This window comes from Lathamus discolor, chromosome 5 (assembly GCF_037157495.1).
Source record: "Lathamus discolor isolate bLatDis1 chromosome 5, bLatDis1.hap1, whole genome shotgun sequence".
NCBI classification, from domain to species: domain Eukaryota; kingdom Metazoa; phylum Chordata; class Aves; order Psittaciformes; family Psittacidae; genus Lathamus; species Lathamus discolor.
Genome location: NC_088888.1, coordinates 41189193 through 41205342, shown reverse-complemented (window position 1 = coordinate 41205342; position 16150 = coordinate 41189193). Strand labels below are relative to the sequence as shown.

Below are 16150 nucleotides of genomic sequence, written 5' to 3'. Positions count from 1 at the left end.
TCCAAGCTCAGGATCGGAGCGTCCCAATGAGTAGGAAGTCAAGTAAGGGATCTAGGAGACCGGCGTGGTTAAACAAGGAGCTGCTGGGCAAACTCAAGTGGAAAAGGAGAATCTATGGATTATGGAAGGAGGGGCTGGCCGCTTGGGAGGAATATAGGACAGTTGTTAGAGGATGTAGGGAGGCAATTAGGACAGCTAAGGCCTCCTTGGAACTCAATCTTGCTAGTCGGGTTAAAGACAATAGAAAGGGCTTCTTCAAATACATAGCAAATAAAACTAAAACAAGAGGCAATATAGGCCCACTGCTGAACGAAGTGGGTACCCTGGAGACAGAGGATATAAAGAAGGCAGAGGTGCTGAATGCCTTCTTTGCCTCTGTCTTTACTCCTGCAGACTCTCCCCGAGGGCCCCGGATTTCTATAGCCCCAGAAGGAGTCAGGACAAAGGAGGAGTTTGCTTTGGTAGATGAGGATTGGGTTAGGGATCAGCTATGCAAACTGGACATCTGTAAATCGATGGGTCCGGATGGAATGCACCCGCGGGTGCTGAGGGAGCTGGCGGAGGTCATTGCTAGGCCACTTTCCATCATCTTTGGTAAGTCGTGGGAAATGGGCGAGGTGCCTGAGGATTGGCGGATGGCAAAGGTCACACCAATCTATAAGAAGGGCAAGAAGGAGGACCCGGGTAATTATAGACCGGTCAGCCTTACCTCCATCCCTGGAAAGATGATGGAACAACTTATTCTTGACTCCATCACTAGGCATATCAAGGATGAGGGGGTCATTAAGAACAGCCAACATGGTTTTATGAGGGGGAAGTCATGTATGACCAACCTTATAGCCTTCTATGAGGAAGTGACTAGGTGGAGGGATGATGGTAGAGCGGTAGATGTAGTTTTTCTTGATTTCAGTAAGGCATTTGATACTGTCTCCCACAGCATCCTCATAGATAAGCTAAGGAAGTGTGGGCTTGACGATCAAGTAGTGAGGTGGATCGAGAACTGGTTGAAAGGAAGAAGGCAGAGAGTTGTGGTCAATGGCGCAGAATCTAGCTGGAGGTCTGTGACTAGTGGAGTTCCTCAGGGGTCGGTGCTGGGACCGGTGCTGTTTAATATTTTCATCAATGACCTGGATGAGGGAACTGAGTGCACCCTCAGCAAGTTTGCTGATGACACAAAACTGGGAGGAGTGGCTGACACACCAGAGGACTGTGCTGCCATTCAGCGAGACCTGGACAGGCTGGAGAGTTGGGCGGGGAGAAACTGGATGAAATTTAACAAGGGCAAGTGTAGAGTCTTGCATCTGGGGAAGAACAACCCCATGTACCAGTACAGGTTGGGGGGTGACCTGCTGGAAAGTAGTGAAGGGGAAAGGGACCTGGGGGTCCTGGTGGATAGGAGGATGACCATGAGCCAGCAATGTGCTCTTGTGGCCAAGAAGGCAAATGGCATCTTAGGGTGCATTAGAAAGGGAGTGGTTAGTAGGTCAAGAGAGGTTCTCCTCCCCCTCTACTCAGCCTTGGTGAGGCCGCATCTGGAATATTGCGTCCAGTTCTGGGCCCCTCTGTTCAAGAAGGACAGGGAATTGCTTGAAGGAGTCCAGCGCAGAGCCACAAAGATGATTAAGGGAGTGGAACATCTCCCTTATGAGGAGAGGCTGAGGGAGCTGGGTCTCTTTAGCTTGCAAAAGAGGAGACTGAGGGGTGACCTCATCAATGTTTACAAATATGTGAAGGGTAGGTGTCAGGATGATGGAGCTAGGCTTTTTTCAGTGATATCCAGTGATAGGACAAGGGGCAATGGGTGTAAACTGGAGCATAGGAAGTTCCACGTTAACATCAGGAAGAACTTCTTTACTGTAAGAGTGACAGAGCACTGGAACAGGCTGCCCAGGGGGGTTGTGGAGTCTCCTACACTGGAGATATTCAAGGCCCGCCTGGACAAGTTCCTGTGTGATGTCCTGTAGGTTACCCTGCTCTTGCAGGGGGGTTGGACTAGATGATCTTTTTAGGTCCCTTCCAACCCTTGGGATTCTGTGATTCTGTGATTCTGTGACAAACCCAGCATATCAAAGGCAGAGCTGGGAACAGAACCCAAGCAAACTCAGCACTGTCCTTTCATTTCAGAGAGAAAGGACTGTTACAAATCAGGATGGGTAGCTTTTTGACCTCTTCAGATTAACTTATTTTAATCTTTATCAAAATTACTGTAATTTGACCCACTACATTTTTGTGAAGGTGATTTTATAAATAATAAAATTAATTAGAGACATGTATGCCTTCAAAAATACCTGAAAGGCTCTCTTATGACTAGTGCAGATGTGCCAACATATGTATCCGCTAATATGGTACTTAACTACTCTCTCTCACACTTAAGTTAAAGAAGTCTCCGGCTACCTTCCTCAATGTGCTGAAGATGTAATAACAGCAATAAACATTACAGAGAAAATAAAATCCTCTGTGTTAATATTATGGTTGTGAAACTGAAAACCTCAGTTCTGACATTTACTCGTTTCTGTTCTTGACTTAATAGTGCCAAAACGCTTTTAACATGTTTCTGTATCCCAAGTTAAGTATCCAGATGGCCTTTACTACTTTTTGTTTCAGTCCTACTCCAGTTTCTCTTGCATCCAGCTCACCTATTGTGCCTTTCCTCCACCTCTCAAGTCTTTCCCCCTAGTCCCTCACCATCCTCATCCCAGGTCCCCTTTCAGTGCAGTTTCTTCCTAGCCAGTAACCTCTCCACCCATGTCTCCATTATTAATACTGCCGGTCCAGCTTTGCATATCCTGTACCAGTTGCTCACCACTTCTTCCCATCTGGGTTTTTGGACATGGCTGAGAAGAGCAGGGAAAAAGCAGTTATGTCAGTGAGCTTGTAAGGGAGGCACTTTTTCCCCCTCCATTTTGCTGCAAAATCTTAGCAAGGGCCCTGATATTGTGATAAGCAAAAGTCATGCTCAGCCTCTTCCTCATCAGTATGGAGTATATCTGCAGTAACCAGCCTCGGTGAACTAAGAGCTTCCAAGGCCACAGCTTTGCTCAATGTATATGAGTCTTCCACAAGGTGACATGAAATTACCATCTGATATCTTAACCAAAATGTAAAGTCCTTCCTTCTGAATGATAGAGATGTAAGCAGAGGCATGGATCAGAATTGAACAGTTTTACTGTAACCTCATTTTGAGAAATAGAAGAAAAAATGTTTCGTGTTTAAATTAAAAAACATATAAAAAAAATTAAGAAACCAGCTTGAGGCAAAGTCATGACATGGAAGGATTCTGCTTGAACATGTAATGTCTGCCAATGCCATATGAGCTGAAAAAATGTCTTTTAATTCTGTATCCTTTGTCTCTAAGAAGACTGGGCTGATTTAGCTACAGGTAACGATGTTACAGTTACCTGAAACATCAAAAAAAAAAAAAAATTAGAAATGATAGTATGTGTAACTAGAGTTTTTATTTTATAAAGAAAATCAATTCTATTTTGCTCGAAGTGGTTTGTTCAAGACTCAAATAGGTGAGAACACTTGTTCTTCCAAAAACTATTTTTATGGTGAAGTATGAAGGAAAAGCTTTTTATTAGAAGTGGGAAGCTCTGGTCATTGGCCAGAGCAGCCCTGAGTAGAAGTTGGCTTCTTGTTTGATTTAATAAAAAACTAAGAATCAGAAACTTCTGTTCATTGATTAATACATGCAAAGCTCTTCTTAAGCAAGAAACCAGTCTGTGATTGCCGGAAGGGTTAAGTTTAAATGTGGGCTTTAACCTTAGCAGCATCAAGCCACACTCATATTATTCCATTTTAAATGATACTTTCAGAGCTGTAACCCTGATTCAGCATGGTAATTAAGCCTATCAGTTGCTTTAAATTTATCCTGTGCAAGGTCTCAGTAATCTGTTTCATGAAATCAGTGTCATTCTTGTGCACCAGCAAGCCCCATCAGCCAGATATGCTACGAACACTGCAAAAATGCTGCCTACTGCTTATATCAGCAAACAGTTGTTGGTTATCAGCACCTGTGAAGGTGAGACATTTCCCATCTAGGAGAAAGTGGGCTGGGGAACCTTGCTGAAACTGGGGGAGGATACCCAGGAAATGGTGCTCTTACAGGTTTTTTAAAAACAACAATCAACAAAACCCACAAAAAGTCCCTCCCCCAAGCCCCACAACAACTAACTCAAGCCTGAAACAATCAGAGAACTAGCGGCAAAAGCTTCACAGTTACAAGTTCCCAGTAAAAAGCTGTTTTGCAGCTTTCACCTACCATTTTCCCTGCATTTTAACCATAAATCATTTCCCAGAGCAGAAGGCTAATCATTTTTTTAATTATTTTTTAAAATTGTATTCATACTGCAAGGCCAAGAAGACAATCCAGGATGTTTTCTGAGGTCATTAATACATCCCAGGTAACTGATGACCCCAAACCTTTATGATTAATTTCATAATAACTCCATAAAACTTCCTTTTATTGCTTTATTGCTTATTTAAGATGATCTATATAAACTGGGTTTACTAGTTTGACATTCATTCTTCTTACATTAGATTCTGATACTATAACAGATAGCTTGTCTTCTTGGCACAAGGCCTTAAGGTACTGGTTTTAGTGACTATTTGTCAGGTCAGGATTTTATCGTCTGTGGTGAGAAATCCTTTGTGCCTGCTGACTCCACTGAACAAATATGTAGGGGAAGCAATCAAAAAAAGAGTGTACATTTAAAAATGAAATTTAAATGTCAGGAAGGCTGAGCAACAGAAACTGATTTCAAATGGAGAGAACGAGCACTCTGACAAGTGTGTCTTGGGAAATGGATTAGTATGTGCTTTAAAATCCTCAGTCCCTTTAAGACATGTAAAGCCTCCGTCTGTGATGAAAATTGGGACTGCATAAAACTGCATACATGTTTAGCATTTAAGATTTAAGGCAAAGGGAATAACAATCTGAAATGTGAGATGTTAACGTCTGTGTCTAGATGCTATGGTGACTAGCAGGATATGAAAACAACACACAAAAGCAAGCTATAAAAAACACATTTGATGGGAGAAATCCTGGCAAGCAAAGAGAATTTCAGATTAAATGGTACTGATGGTGACTCCACAAAGTTCAAGAGCTGGAGTTTATCTAGCACAGTCTCCCTTTTCTAAAGGTTAGGATGGCATTGTGCTCTTTTCACAAATTTGTACTTTGTACCGCATTGCAGGTAAATGAATTGCAGGGGTTAAAATAAAGTTTTTCCTCAATAAGACAGAATGAAGAAGCTGTGCAGGAGCAGACTACCATTTTGATGTTCTCTAGGAAATCAGTTGATGGCTGCGCTGTCATTTGGTTGATGCTACTGTGATTTTAGAACAGCAGTAGTCCAGTCTCCTTGCTGAGAAGAAACACAAATCAGCAGGTCATCTACTGATTTCATTAAAAGTTAATAGATTGCAACATGCCCCTGAGATTTTTTCTTGCACTGATGCTTTCCTCAACTCTTTTCAGCAGTACCTGTCATTTTGACATGCCCCCTTTTGAGCTATTTTGGGCAGCAGGTAGCAGTGAACAATATTTGTTCAAGTGCACATTGATCTCTCACTATGCTCTTGTTCTGCTTTATTGATTAAGAAGAGGTACCAGTTTTCTTCCCTGAATAGTGGATACAAGCAATTTCATGAACTTCTAAGACTAACAGAATCCGGTGGTCTAGGGATATCTGCTTTAAAATTAGCAGACACTGGTGTGCTAGGAGGTGGGAACTGAATATAAGCTTTCCCAGTTGTAAGGACATTTATGAAGGGTGCCAGGGATTTTCTGGTGTCTATTAAGACAAGACATTTTTCCACAATTGGGGCCCTTACAGAAGGTGTTTTTCAAGAACTCCTCTTCCTACAACCACAAAACTTGAAAGGACTGAATGATCACTGAGGTTTCTGTATCTGTTTGAAGTAGGTTCAGTTTCACACCGTGAAGAAAAGGAGGGGGGCAGGTTGCGGTGAGAAGCATGGGATACAGATAAACACACATCTGGGACATGACCATATCTTGTTTTCCATATAAACCCAAAATAGACAATGGATCAAGTTTCCCAGTTTATTGTGATTAAGACTCTATTTTTATCTGGAGAAATGTCTAGTTTTCCCCCTCAAAATAAGTCCTCTAAAAGCTCACTTGGTTTCAGTGACTAGCTTAACAATATCTCTTGGAACTATTTAATTAAGATTTGAGTACTTCCTTTATGTGTTAAATGCTGCAGCAACATCTAGTTGCCAGCCAGTCATGTTAAAGGACAAAGACATGGTAAGTTGCAAATTTGGTCCTCAGATAGGTGGTCAGATTGTTTCTCCAACTAGAATGATGCTCTGCTGAATACTGTCAGCCAGATTTGCAGATGCAATATAGGGCAGAGGTGCCAGAGGTCTTTTACAATAAAAAAGCAAACCCCAAGGTCAAGGTGGTGCTTCTCAGTGCATTAATTCTATTTTCTCAGGCTAATGGTTACTGCAAAGCCCAGGGTAGGTGTGGAGGTTGACCTTGATGCAAAATAACAGGAAGATGCTACGGCATACAATTCATCCAAAGCATATACACAGGAGAGACCAATTCTAGCCTTTTCCCCTTCTTCTAGCAGCCTTTCTTAGGATTTTGTCGACAGCATTCTTGCTGGTGAGAGTGACCTTTATACCAAAGTCTGGTAGTCAGTTACTAAATGGCCTGAAATCCCAAAGAATTACTAATTGCATGGTAGGAAAATCAGAAAGAGTATCAAGTCAATCTTACAAGGATATACTGAGCTCTTGTGATAATCACTGATAAAATTGTACCAAATGCTGCTGAATTCATTAGTACTCTTAACAGCTTTATCAATGCTTATGCTAAATGAAGAGGAGGAACAGACAGATAATGTCATTATTAGCAGAAATTTTATCATCTCTATTGTCTCTCTTGTTGAACTAAGCAAAAAGATATAGCACATTTCATACATGCTAATCGGCATTGGGGTGTGTGTTGAAGCATGTGCCTTTAATATCTCTGTATGCTGCTACCTTACTCTCCACCCCACACAGTTCTCCTTGTGCCCTACAAAATGGGAGTGCACATCCCTACCTGCCAGGTCAGCATTCGGCCACCAGCCAAGCTCACAGGCTTTACATGTGAATTCATCCTGAACAAATTCATTCTCCTTGCAAGCAGTGCAAATCCAGCAGCAGCTCACTTCTCCTTTCCTGATCACCTGTAATGGAAAATCCATCCTCAGCTACAATCATCTGTAAGACAACAGAGAAGCCACCTCCCACCCCAGCAAACAGATATGACCTGCACTGTTTGAAACATGACAGGATTCCTGTGTACAGCACATTTCAAACAACAAGAAAACACGAAGCTTGATTCTGTATCTACTCCTGCATATTAGAATTTGTGCTTAGGAGTTCAAGAATAATCTCTAGGGACAATTCTATTTTGTTTTGGGGGCACAGCACTGAGTTGAAAGTACGAAACCATTTTCTCTTTGGTAAAGAGGCATGGTGAGTGTTATATTTTCAATCAAACTTGAGAAGAGGCTTAATCTGAGAGATTGTTCAAGTCAGGACAAGTAGGTCAGCCCACACTTAATACATATTGAACAGTAAAAAGCAGTAAACAAAGTCAAAGGTTAGAACAAAGAGTGATTCATGCATATATATGTATACACAAGCATATGCACACACACATAAATTCCAATTTATATGGAATTCTCTATGGGACTCATTACACTAGTGTAAACAGAAATTCAAATAAGGTCAAATTAATATATATACTGCTAAAAGGACTTAACGGGTCCTACTAGAAAATAAAACAAGTGCATGGTGACCAAGAGCATGCTTGGAACAGCTCTTTTGGAGACAAATGTCCCTGAAAGCTGTATTTTATTCTGCTGTGAAAGCTGGTGAGTGCAATGTTGAAAAAATGGTTTCCTTGTCTTGACTCCTAGTTTCATTATGCTGAGGCTGAAAGAAAGATTAAGGATATCTTGAGCTCTTAGATCAACAAAGACTGGCTCAGTTTGCCAGAAAGGAGGAATCTAGCCATCGCTGTAGCATCTTCCTATCCGTCTATATGCAGAGCTAAGTGTAGTAAAGAGATACAAAATGTTTGTTTTATTGAATGCTGGCTTTGTGCGCTTTTTTTGTTAACATTTCCTCCTGCAGTCTGTGGAGAGAGTCCAATAGACTTCAATGGGAGCTGAAACTGGCATTTTGTATGCATGGTGTTTACATATACACACATACACAAACTGCACAATCACAAAAACACAGAAAAGATGTTTTGGAGGGTAGTAAATGCTGATATTTGTTGAGTATGTCACTATGCCTCTGCCAAATCATCAATCACTTATTGATTAGAGTAGCAATATAAAATTAAAATGCTGCGAATGTGTTTATTAAATGGATTTAGAAAGGTAGGTCTGCTCTAAGGTGATTTCCCGAATGGGCTTTTTTGCCATTTTAAACTTACTGCATCCCTACCATTTTGACAGTGGTGCAACGTCTTTATGTCATCCAAACATTGCGGGTGGCAAATTATTTGTTGCCTGATACAAGTGCTACTGTTTGGTAAACACAGAGTGATTTCATTTGTGTTCCCATACCTCCTGTTGTGAACATGGGGCACAAATAGGCTTCTTCCCCTCCCCCCCCCCCAACCTTTTTCTTGTAGGCGTTCTTCCTGGAACAAAATACTGGATTCCCATGGGTCACGTTATTTTCAGGATCAGCCCCAAAGTGAATCACAGCCACTGACTGCTGTAGGCAATGACTAAGTGAAAATCTTGTTGTTTCCTGCATAAGGTGAAATTAAATTCCTGTCACTCTACAAGATTCTGCATCATTACAAAGGGCAATTTCAGAAAACATGGACATGTATATGGGATTGCGAGAGTATGATGTTAAAGTAGGGGTCTTTCTATGCTTTTGACTTTCCTAAAGGGAAGGAAGTCGTATGCCTTTGCTTGAAAGAATCTTGCTTGGGTTTAGGGAAAAAAAACCTGACTGCTTATTCACATTTTTATAGCAGAAAATAAGCGTCTGTGTCACACCTTAATCTGGCCCTTCAAGCAAGGCTCACTGCACACCGATCGGACCATTCCACTCTTATTCATCTGAATCCTGTAGTCGTCGATGTTAAGCACACCCTCGTGCCAGGTCCCAATGAGGACATAGTCATAGCGGTTGGGCTCTATGTATTGCAGGTTCATGATGTCATACCTGCAAGGGAAAAAAGAAAATGAGTCACTGTCCTGCAGCACCAAGGATAAAAATCCACCTTGCCATTCTCTTTCTGCCTCCTTAAATATTCATGTCATCCCTTAACACCAGGGAGCAGAGTTTCACAGAAACACCAAATACTGTAGGATTTGCAGCAGAATCACAGGAAATGACACCTCTGATTGCCACGCGATTACCAATTGCCTGCCCTGCTTATGTAAAACTGTGCCAAAAAGTTGTGCATCCAAAAGGAATTGCAGATCAAAGAAAATGAGCTCTGCTAAAGATGCACATATAGGTGCTGTCTGGTGTGTTTTTCAGCCAGTTTTCAAGATGTCTTTAACATTCACTCGATGCTTACATAGAGGCTGGTTGCAGCATAGCCACTGCTGGAACCTCTAAAGTAATCAGTAAATACTCTAACTAACTGGCTATGTCATAAATTGACTGTAAGCACTAGTTCAACTACTTACCCAGACCAGTGATACTGTCAGGAAAAGGTAGCAACTAAGGCACAAAGTTTACTTCTTCACCCTAGGCAAGTAGGAGAGGACTTCCAAAGGTTAATGTAAAGGAAGGATAAAACACTGTTACAACAAACATTCAGCTTCCCTGCCCCCATCATTCCTTTCCATGTGTTGGACCTGATGTGACCTTACTGCTAATTGCTTGTTCTTTAACCCACAGAGTGTGACTTGTGCAAAGCAGTGATTAATTGTGATTTTTTAATAGAAAATAAGCAAGAATGGGAGAAAGAATATTGGAGAGTGCACAAAGAACCACAAAAGACACTGGCCCTACAGCCTGGCCTCTTAAGATGAGAAGGGGAGAGCTTCATTTAAAAAAGGTTAAGAGAAGCAGGGCTGAGAACCAAAAATCAGCGCTGGTACCAAAAATCATAAAGAATCTTCTGTTTCTCAAGCCTGAGAGTTACTGCCTTGTTTTTCTCTCCTGGATTGTCTGAGTCTCTGGGGAAAAAAAATCTTTTGTTTGTTATGAATGTTGCTAATCTGTATGTGCTTTAGGAATGAAAGGTAAGCAAAGTATGAGGCATAAATAAAACTGGGATGCTTGGTTGTGGGCAGAGACATACTTGTTTCTTTTCCCTTCTGTGGTTCAAACATGCAGAATTTAAACTGTCTCTGCGCTTCACAAAGGAAAGAGGTACTAGAATTAATCTCTATATGTCTGTTTGTCTGTTTTTCTTAAATGAGCCTTTGGGATTTCTCTAGCTAAAGACAATTTAAAGAAGTGCATATTTACAGCTGTCTTCAGACCTCAGTCTTGCATACTCGGACAATGCCAGTGCCACTGCAGAGCTCCACTAAATCACATGGGAAAAGGGGCTCTTGTCACTGAATTCAATGAGGCTCCAAGCAGAAGGCAGCTCCACTGATTGGCAATCGGCTGCTAATTGAGCAGTTGCTTAGAAAAGGGGTAAATTTCAAGTTCATTCTCGTATCCCAGTTCTTGAAAAGAAAGAACATAAAAACCAAGAATACTTGTTTCAGGATTGTGAAGAACCAGGATAGCAAGTCTCAACAGACAGGAGTAAAACAGAGCATGAACATACATGCCTCTTCCTAGCAAGAAGAACCTACTTGGATTTCAGTGTGACCTTGTATTAGACTGATACAAAATCAGTTACTCTAGGCTGGCAAATTAATTCAGGAAGGGAAGTAAAAGATTACAAAACCCCTCACATTCCCTTCATGGAATTTTTAAGCCTGCACAGATTGTTTTCATTTTTGCAAAAATATATCACAAGACACAGAGTGGCATTAATGCAATATCAATCAAGACTGGCAATTTCAGGGCTATGGTTTTAGGTTGAAAGCCATTCCTATATTTTCTTGTAATACTGTTCCCTTTTTTATCAGTTATCTGTCAAAGAATGAAGTATGCAGACTAAAAGCTTTTACACAGTCTTGCATATGACAAGTTGTAGCACAATGTTTGCAACTTTGATATGCAGCTTGAATTTTAAGTGGGAAAAATGTGGTCTAACACACACTTGGTGTACAGAGACATGCTTAAGTTCTTTATCCTTTCCTTCTTAATGAAATATTTCTGCTTTGAGTAAGGACAAGTTCAGCGCTGGAATACTTCCTCCCATCCCCTTGTTCATGTATGTACAGATTTAATAGTTCGGGGCTAATTAGCCTGAGCTAAAAGTTATTATCCCAGAAGAAGTGTGTTTGACAATTGCTATGAAGCTTCATTTGAAAATGAGCCCTTTGCTTGATATAAGAACAAGCTCTCTGTCATATTGGGAAATGATGGGACCAAGTAGGTGGTGTCATATGGACAAGTTACTTGTGAGGTGAGCCAGAATATTAGCCAGCTGGTCACAGGCACAATCCCACTCCAGTTAGTCTGAGCTAGCTGAAGTTACCTTTTTCCACAGCTATAATACTAAACTGCCATTGAGGTTTGCTATCCTGGAAGGCAGAATGGAAACCAGCAATGATGAGCAATGCTGGGCTGTAACTGGCCAAAACAACCACCCATGAAAACAAACTTCAAAACAATCAAGTATATTTGAAAAAAAGATCCTCTATCTACAAGTTTGAAGTCTTTGCATTATTCATTAGATAAGAGTAGATTAGATTGAAAGTTCTCCTGCCCATTGTTGCAGAATGTTTTATGGTCAGAGACCTGTGCAAATCGTTTGTCCTAGAGAGGTAAGTTTCTTCATACCTGCCATAAGCTGAAAGTAGGCAGTCATCCTAGAACAAACAAGAGCTCAAAAGGTATCTGTCCCTTGCCCCTTGTGTAGGACAAAAGAAGGATGTGGTGTTGACTACTGCATCTCTGACACCTTCTCAAGCCATTTGTGGGAATCTGAGTGATATGATTACTATTGAAAAAGCAAATGGGAGGTACTCAATCAAAGTTAAAATGTCAGCAATTTTACCACCATGTTCTTAATGACAGTATAGTGAGCACATACTGTTGATTTTCCAGTGTTGCATTCATGTCATTTTTCCCAAAGGCAGTGCAGTCAGTTAAGTGACTGAATTTGTGCCCTTCTGATAAAGGTCTGCTTCGCATTTCTGCATAAAAACTCTTCAAATAAAAGATTCTGCACAGAAGAAATAAGCCTTTGAAAATATGCTTAATGTTTTCTAATCTCACCTTGATAAAAGCTGTAAACCATGAACTGAGCCTGAGACAGAAAAAGTTACATTTAAACAAATTATTAAGGTTTGAAGAAGCTATAAGAGGTTCAAAACAGGAAATTACATGAGTGTCAGGCAAACATAATTACAGGCATCTCTGTCTGCTCTACCCATGACTGTAACTGGGAGCTTGTGAGTGTCAATTGCTCAAAGAACCTTACGGATCTTGAAAATATGGTATAAGGAAGTTTGCTGCCTTCTAAGAAGGAGGACAGATTTACTCCATCTTGTGAAGATGATTTGTTCACATTATATGGTAAAATTATACCAAAAAACTTCTTACACATTTCTGTGACATTCCTCCACTGGCATAGAAAAGCTAAGAAAAAAAAAGTAAATTTCAGCTCTGCTGTATTTATGTGCTGTACGTGGCGTTTATCTTTCCATTTTGCAGAAGTACAAAAATTCTTTTGGGTATTGAAATAGTGCTATAGTCAGTTCACTCATCCACAAAGTGCTTTTCCACGTGGAGCTGTGGGAACACTAGGGCTTATCTGGAGCTAAATAAAATCTGCATGGGCAGAAACTACCGCTGGCATACAAAGATCTGACAGACTGTACAGATTACATTTCATATACACATTGCCATTCTATGATATGATATTGCCCACGACATAAATGCCGCAGACTGACCTGAGGATTACAGCCTAAACAACAAAAAGGTTAATTGAACTTTCTTGTTCAAACTTGCTAACTCCAGCTGTGAAAATATAGAAGACAAACAACAAAAAAAAAAACCACCCTACCTAAAATAACCCATCAAGTTCTAAATAGGCCAGGGAAAAAAAGAAATGAACCTGGCTACAGACCAAAATGATGGACGGAATAAATTCTGAAATTCTGACCTACTCAGAGAAATATCCTGATGTAAACTCCCTAATATTTTGAACTCAAGAACTGTTCATTTTAATTCTAAGCTTGGTACTGATGAGAACTGCCCAGGTGACAAGATAGTAAATAAGATTTGGGCTAAAATTGGAAAGTTACACCAAAGCATGAAATCAAATAACTAATAGGGAGACAATGCAGCATATGCAAGGCTGGAGTAATGCTTTTATGGAGATAAATAGTGTATAATAAACTCAAAAGCTACACTAAACAGTTATTACTCTGTATTATTTAAATTATACGTGCAGACTTGATTTAAGCAGTTGTGTCAATAAGTATGTGCTTGACTGTAAGGGAACTGCTTGCTTCTACTTTCAAAGTCTGACCTATCTCATCTACATCTTTGACTAAAAAATTCTGAAGTATACAATACTCAACAAGGAGATCAAACTGACCAGGTTTTTATTACTATTTAAATGTAACAAGCTATTTAAATGTATGTACTGTTTAAATATAACAAGCAATGCAAATAGCAAATGGCAAAAATGTTGATCTGTTCTGCAAATAAAGAGTTGCTTGGAAGGCTACTGTGTCTTATGAATACTTTTTGAAGGCATAGGCTGGACTGCAAACTTTTGTTTGTTCCAGAGTTCTCTCTTTGTGCAGTGTTGGTGCTCAGTTGCATTTATGCCGTAAGCCCAAAGATGGAGTGAGAGAGTCTTTAATAACACTTTAATAACTGAGTAGGAAAACTAACTCCAATGAAGTAACCCCTGAGTAGGTTTCAGTTAATAACGGATTGTGTACCTCAGCAGCTAAATTAAATTTATTTCTAAATTAAACAAAAATAAAAATAGTCTATCTGGGAGGTGTCACACTTAACACAGCCCACAGAACTAAATGAAGAGGAAAAGATTTCTGTCAGCTGGCTCCTATAAAAGAAACAAAGGTGACATCCAAGTCCCCAGGGTTGCTTCCTCACCCATCGTTCATGTGCACAGCATGTCTGCAAGTGAAGGGTGGACAGCAGCAGCTACTACAGCTGGAACCACAGCACATTCTGGCAAATAAAAAACCAAAACACAACCATTTTCCTGCTCTGCTCAGACCTATCTTTAAACTCTGGGACAGCCAATCTTACTCAGACTGAAACAAGGAGAGCACGCAGGAGCTCACCAAGCAGAGCCACTTCAGAAATCTCTATCACCAAACCCAGCAATGTTTCCCGTTCCCAACACCTGGTTTAACTAGTTGAGGTGAAACATCTCTTTACCTTCCAGGGGCATCTCCCTTTTCATCAAACCAAACTTCTTCTCCAGAAACACCGATGAATGAGGATTTGAGGAGGAACTCCAAGAGCTTGCTGCCATCAATTGGCTTCATAGCATCACACAGCCCAACATGTCCAGGGCAAAGGGAATGATGCATATTTTGTAGCCCGTGAGCCATAGCATATATAGCATTGATGACAAATCCCATTTTACTGTCCTGCACATAGTTTTCTTCTAGGCTCTCATTGCCTACAATAGTAAGAAAAAAGTGTTGTTATAAGCAGAGATAAGATAACATGAAAATATGAAAAAGCAATGAAATGAGTTTTTCTTATTTCTCTTATAAAGCTTCAGAAGCATAAACAATGTGCCAGCTAAGGATTTTAATTAAATAAATGGGAAAAAAAAAAACCAGTCTTTCTTTTTCACCCAGAAATCTTTAATTCATTGAAAGAGAAATGCCCCATGAGAAAGCACCAGCAAATTGTCAACTTTAATTTGTTCTTTTTGATTTTTTCCTTGTCATTCCGCAGTGCTCTTTCTGCTAAGAAAGGTTAAACAGCCCAGCATCAGAATGCTACATTTCAGCTAGAACAACTTTTTAAAACAATTTGCTTATAAATTTGACTTTTTGTCCCATATGAAGACTTTCATTTTTTTCAAATCTCATGCTTTGGAGGGCCAAAAGAACCACGTCCCTTTCTGTGTTAATAAGCAAACAAACTAAATCAGCATCACTTCTCAGGTTATCAGAAATAGTCACTTTAGGTAGAAGTAGTAACAGACATGCCAGTTTGGGATTGCTACAGAAAGTAAAATGAAGTTTGTAAGGCTGAAACATTTTTTATGTAACTGCAGCATGAGCAGACACTGAAGTCTCTGTTGATCAGAAATGATGTGACAGTGAAGGTTTTCCCCAGACATGGTTTTTAGCTCTGATGGGCTGATGTGCAGGCACTGCCCGAGGGTGCCATTTGTGACTGCATTTCACATCAGACCCCGCTGGGTCCTGGGCCCTTCCCGCGTTTCCGATGTGAGCTGCTGAATGCTGTCAGTGCTAGCCCCGAGTCACAGCAGACCTGTGCTGCAAGGGTCCTGAGGGAGCTGGAAGTAAGAACATGTTTCCTTCCCCCTGAGTCATTCTATCACAATATGCTCCAAACTGCAAGATGCTTTTATCTGTAGACCTCCCACGTTATTCAGTGTTTAACAGGCATTTGCAATCCAGTTTCTGTTACTTTGTCTAAGTAACACCTTGTCTACACTAGGAAAGTAGGATGTGTGAGAGACTAGGCGTTAGCTGACCCTCTTCAAATTCAGGTTGGAGAAGATAGTTGTCATTTTAATATGAAGAAAAGGGGAAAATCTTCAAGTTCACTGAAACTTTCAAGTTTAAAAAGTAGTTCCTTCCCCTAATGTAGATACAATATATCTTTCAAATCAAATCAGTAAGTCCCTTCTTACATTTATGCTTGGAAAAGGCTCTGATTTGGTAAGTCTTCTTGGCTAGTTTGCCCTGTATCAGCTGGGGATTCATTATGATAGCAAAGGTCCCAAAGGCAGGGATTTCTAGCTTGCTTTCTCCAGGTGTCTCTCACACAGAACAGTGACTGCAAGTGGGCAAGAAAATCTTGCTTCAGTGACCATTTT

General features: G+C 40.5%; 1 protein-coding gene across 3 annotated transcripts in view; it reads right to left on the bottom strand.

Moving 5' to 3' along the window:
- Window positions 1-16150, bottom strand: part of GRM1 (glutamate metabotropic receptor 1) — a 175638-nt gene that overhangs the window by 30898 nt on the left and 128590 nt on the right. For all 3 annotated transcript variants that reach the window (XM_065680507.1, XM_065680508.1, XM_065680509.1), the window contains exons 4-6: window positions 14503-14749; window positions 9051-9219; window positions 7082-7208 (exon numbers count right to left, since the gene is read on the bottom strand). In XM_065680507.1, coding sequence (XP_065536579.1) covers window positions 7082-7208; window positions 9051-9219; window positions 14503-14749 — 543 coding nt within the window. The remainder of the gene's footprint in view (window positions 1-7081; window positions 7209-9050; window positions 9220-14502; window positions 14750-16150) is intronic.